We start from the raw sequence: 4,940 nt of genomic DNA on the forward strand, positions 1-4,940 counted from the left end.
TCAAACTTTCGGTTGCGAAGAAGAACACCCCTAAATGATAAAAATGAAAATTTTAGGGTAATTTCCCAATTAGTAACCCATAATGTCAATCTGTTCCCAAGTAGTAACCACTCTTCAATTTTGACTTTTCAACCTCACTTTTGACACTTTTGCCCTTCTCCTTATTTTCAAACAATGTCCACGTGGACATGTAACACTCTCTCTCCCCTCTTTACCTACTGCGCATAACTCTGTCATATTGTACCTGATGAGTTTGACTTTACAGTGATGGACAACCGTTGGATCTTGATCAAGAAAACACGTTAATCAAAACATGTTGTAGTATCTGTGTTTGCTATAATGAAGAAGCAACTGACTAATAAACTATCAGCAACTCTCAGTGATTTTGGTTGTCAGTACCTTTACAACTTTTACCTCGTATTTTGAGCCAACCTAAAAAATAAGGACAAAAGCTCAAAGTTTCTGTTTTTTTCTTGGTTGTTTCTTCTTCTTCCTCGTCATTGTCCCTCTGCTTTTTGTATTTTTTAAGGTTTGACATGGAAAACATGACACATTCACATGATAAAGGTATAGTTTGTTGTTTTTTAAGCTATCTAGGGCCTTGGGTCTACGGTTTTGTTCCACGTAGTTTAGTGTTTTGTTTGTTTGATGTTTCATCTTTCAAGGAAGAGGGTTTTGAAGACAGCTATGACGTCTCCATGCATAAATGCTTGTTGATTATATAGTTGTGGTAGAATGTTGGTGGTTTCCATGTTGATTATATATTTAATGTTGGGTTTTAATATTAAGGCATTTAAGATAGATTTTGTCATAAATGTCTAAAAAAGTGTTAGTTTAACTAGTTTGTGCTTAAATGTTTGAATTTACTTTTCAGTTTTATGGTTTATGGTTAGGTACTTCTTTGTAACCATTGCTTTTTGGTTATTTTTTTTATACTTTACTGGTTAGGTACTTCTTTGGATGTTCTTATTCACTACAATGGGGAGATGAAAGCGGACAAGTATGGCGGATGAAGTATGTTGGTGGCGAGGTGAAATTGAGAGTTTGTGATGGGGTATTTCATTTGAAGGATTCATGAGTACCGTGGAAGGTGTGTTGTCGAGAAAGAGATCTACTTTTTCTATAAGATACTTGACGAAGAAGTCCCCGTGTCGAATTGATGAAGAAACAGATTATTTGAACATGATTATGAAACAAAGAAAGTCTCCAAGAAAAACAATGATGGTTTGGGTTATCAACGAAGTAGAAGTGGTAAGCAATGGACAACCTAATGTTAAGAAGAAAGAAGTTGCTACTGAGTTGTTTAAGAAAGACGCGACTCCAAGCATTGTTTCTCCTGTGAAACACTCTTTTCTGAAACAGAAGGAGTTAGCTCGTCAGAAGCGTCCTATTAACCAATTTAAACTTGTCGATGAAGCAATTGGTAAGTAATGCAATTCCATTTGGTTAGGTCATTATTAGTGAGGGTGGGTACATGCTTTATTTCCTGATAGTTATGAATCTTTGGTTTTCCAGAAAGTCCCCTTGACCAACCCTGGAGTGGGAGAGTGGGGACTCATCAATGGGAAGATGTGGAGATTCACGACGTCGAAGAACACATTCAACCTCACAGCTTGTCAACGTTCGAAAAGGTGATGGCAGGTAAGTCTTCGATATCAATGGGATATGTTGATAGATGATAGCTTACCTGTCGCTGATAGTGGTGTGGAACTTACTGAGTGTTCATTGAAATATAGATATTTGTCCAGAGGGTGTTTCCTCTGAAGTTACACCTGAACCTTCAGTACAGAAAAGAGAAACGGTCACACCGCCTTCTCTGTTTGTGGAAGGTACACTCTATAGCCTTGCAAGGTAACATATAGTTCCAGTTGCTGATAGTGGGGAGCTAATTACTGATATAATACAGGGACGGTCAATGATGGTGATGAGCAAGATGGTGTACCAGATCTTGATCAACCTGATTATGATGACTTTGATTCCCAAAATCCATATGGTGATACAAAGGACGTCCCTGAGGAATATAGAATTTCCATGAATCAAAATATTGACAATAATGAGGGTGATGATGATGAAGTTGAAATACTACATGAAGTTAATTTTGAAGAAGAAGAAGTAGTACAAGTAAAGGATAGAGCTAATGATGATGAAGTTAGAGTAGTAAATGGTGGTAATCAAGATGATGATGATGAAGTTCAATTATTGGATGATGATTGTGATGTATGGTCTACTCCTAACCGTAGTCAAGAGTTTTTTTGGGGAGGCACGCCTATGACTGTTAATGATGAGGAAGGCCAAAGTGAACCTGATATAACTGTTAACGATGAGGAAGGCCAAAGTGAACCTGATATTGAAACAAATGGAATGGTTGATGCTACGTTATTCGGTGCAGAAGATCTCAATTCAGAAGACTTACATCAAGGATATGATCCTCTTCGCTCTCCCCATAGTCCAGAAACACCAGCTAAAGTGGATGTAACTCCTCCTCATGTGAACCTGAAGTTTGTTCCTCCTAAAGTAGGACAACACTATCCTACTCGGGATGATCTTATAAAAGACATAAAAAGTCATACGCAATAGCAAACATGTTTGATTGCGTCGTATGCAGCACTTCTCCGAGAGGATTTATATGAAGTGTAAGTCTCCGGTTGCACATTTCATTTGTTTGCAAAACCGACCCACCGGTTACGATATATGGGTTATTATAACCTTCAGAGAAGCACATACATGTTCACAAGATAAAGCAATTGCAACTAATAAACAAGCTGATGCAAAATGGGTTTCAGAAGTTGTGAAATCGAAACTTAGGGACAATATTGATATGGCTCAAAACAGATTGCAGGTTGGAGGTTAGGGCCACCGCACAAATGTGTCGTATAAAGTTGCTTGGAAAGCAAAAGAAATTGCAATGCAAAAGGTAACTGCCTTGGTTATATCAGCAACTAATGAACGCAATAGTAGCAACAACTAACTTATGTTTGTTCCGCTTTTTTGCTTGCAGATAAGGGGAAGCTTTAGTCAGTCGTACCAAATGTTGCCAAATTATTGTAAAGAACTTAAAAGAGTGGATTCAGATTGTTTCACCGAGCTGCAAACGTCATCGGCCCCTGAGCACAAGTTTGAACGTTTGTTTGTGAGCTACGGCGTCACTGTCCGAGCTTACAAAAGATGTCTTCAATTCGTCCATTGATTATGATTGATGGCACTTTCATGACAGGTAGGTACAACTCAATCATACTAACTGCTATCGCGGCTGATGGCGATAGCCACGTGTTTCCAATTGCATTTGTCATAGTCCCAAAGGAAAATAATGACCACCGGATTGGTTTCGGAAAAGTTAAGAGACCTTGTTGTTGGGGCGAGCAAAACTTTGTTCTTTCTCTCGATAGGTATCTAAGCATTCTTCAAGCCGTGCCTAAAATACTTCCTAATGCGGTCCATTGCTTTTGTGCACAACACATTTCAAATTGTATGACTAAGCAAGAGACAAAGGGAAGGTGAAGAGAGTTGAAACTTATGAACAGCAGAATTTGTAAGACTTATGAGCCAAATTTATTGCGGTCGACAAACAAAGGTTATGCAAAGATTGTAAAGATTCGAAAGAGTCGTGGTGTTGTGCTTTTTTGCTCCAATGAGAAGGTATGGCATTTGCTACACAAATCACATAGAGAGCTGGAACAAGATGATACTTCCAGAGAGAGCTATGCCAGTGACATCTCTTGTCAATGGTATCAGGTTGAACATAATGAAACATTTTTATGACTACCGGGTGATGGCATCAAAGCTGAAGACAAAACTGACCAAATCAGCTGAGGAAGTGCTCATCTCGTCGAGATATTCGAGTAGACGTTTCACAGCAACAAAGGCAAGTAAGCACGTTTACTCTGTGCAATCACTAGACCGTACTGACACCATAGACCTTTTGGAGAGGACTTGCACATGCGGTTTCTTTCAACAGGTTGGTCTTCCTTGTAGCCATGCTATGAAGGCAATCGATCACTGTAAGCTATGTGCATATGACTTTTGCTTGCATTGGTACACAAAAGAAACGATGATGGATACATATAGAGAACTGGACACCATTAAGAGGAAAAAAACGATTGGGTTTGGGTTTATGATGGCATCATCGTCCCGTCCACCCGTTGATGAGGTGATGCCCGAAGACCACGTAAAAAAAAAAGAAAAGCTCTAAAAGGAGAGGGAGTCCTAGTGCAAAGAAGAAGGTGTACGCGTTGTGGTGGTCTTGGACACAATAAGGCAACTTGCACGGTTGCCAGTGATGATGCTGAGTGGATTGATTTTTCAGCTGGGATTCCACCAGATTTTGCATATGAAGAGTACATATGATCTTTCTTTTAACCAATCACCAATAGTGGCAGCTTTGGTTTGTTTGTTTGAAATTGGCACTTGCAGTTGCATATATGTTAGTGGTAAATTGGATAGTTTACTTCGGGGCTTTACTTCGGGGTTGATATTTTGGATAGTTTTGGTTGGCAATTTTGGTTTCGTAATTAATTTGGTTTGAACGGACATCTTCTTGTACTATTAATATCAGTAACTATAACAATGACATGGTCATCAACACTGATAACTATTAATATCAGTCTCTAATGGATAGTTTCTTTACAAGTAAGCTAACATCATCAACACTGCCCTCTATTTTCATTTTAATTGGACCATCAATGGTGATTTGCAACTGGTTTTCCTTTGTCACCTTTGCTTCACTAGCAGGTGTTTTAGCCTTATGTGTCCCTTCACCTTCTAGATCTATCCATTTAAAACCCTTGCATGGATCGGCCCTGCATGAGAGAAACCTTCTTCCCAGACTATGTGGCTTTGTACTTACACCATACCTCATATATCGTATTTTGAGCATAGCGGACGCCGGTGTAGTTGCCCATGGACGAGTTGATCTTCCAAAGGCCCGGTTTCCCCACACTCAA

At 39.2% G+C, this 4,940-nt stretch overlaps 1 protein-coding gene across 1 annotated transcript; it reads left to right on the top strand.

Annotated features, from left to right (window-relative positions):
- Window positions 1-959: 959 nt before the first annotated feature.
- Window positions 960-2,577, top strand: LOC147517259 (uncharacterized). Its single transcript, XM_086593538.1, has 4 exons — window positions 960-1,423; window positions 1,516-1,641; window positions 1,737-1,829; window positions 1,907-2,577. Exons 1-4 carry the CDS (start codon window positions 1,075-1,077, stop codon window positions 2,575-2,577), a joined length of 1,239 nt encoding a protein of 412 aa, XP_086449664.1. The 5' UTR covers window positions 960-1,074.
- The last annotated feature ends 2,363 nt before the right edge of the window (window positions 2,578-4,940 follow it).

The sequence above is a fragment of the Coptis chinensis genome, chromosome 2 (genome assembly GCF_015680905.1).
Source record: "Coptis chinensis isolate HL-2020 chromosome 2, ASM1568090v1, whole genome shotgun sequence".
NCBI lineage: Eukaryota > Viridiplantae > Streptophyta > Magnoliopsida > Ranunculales > Ranunculaceae > Coptis > Coptis chinensis.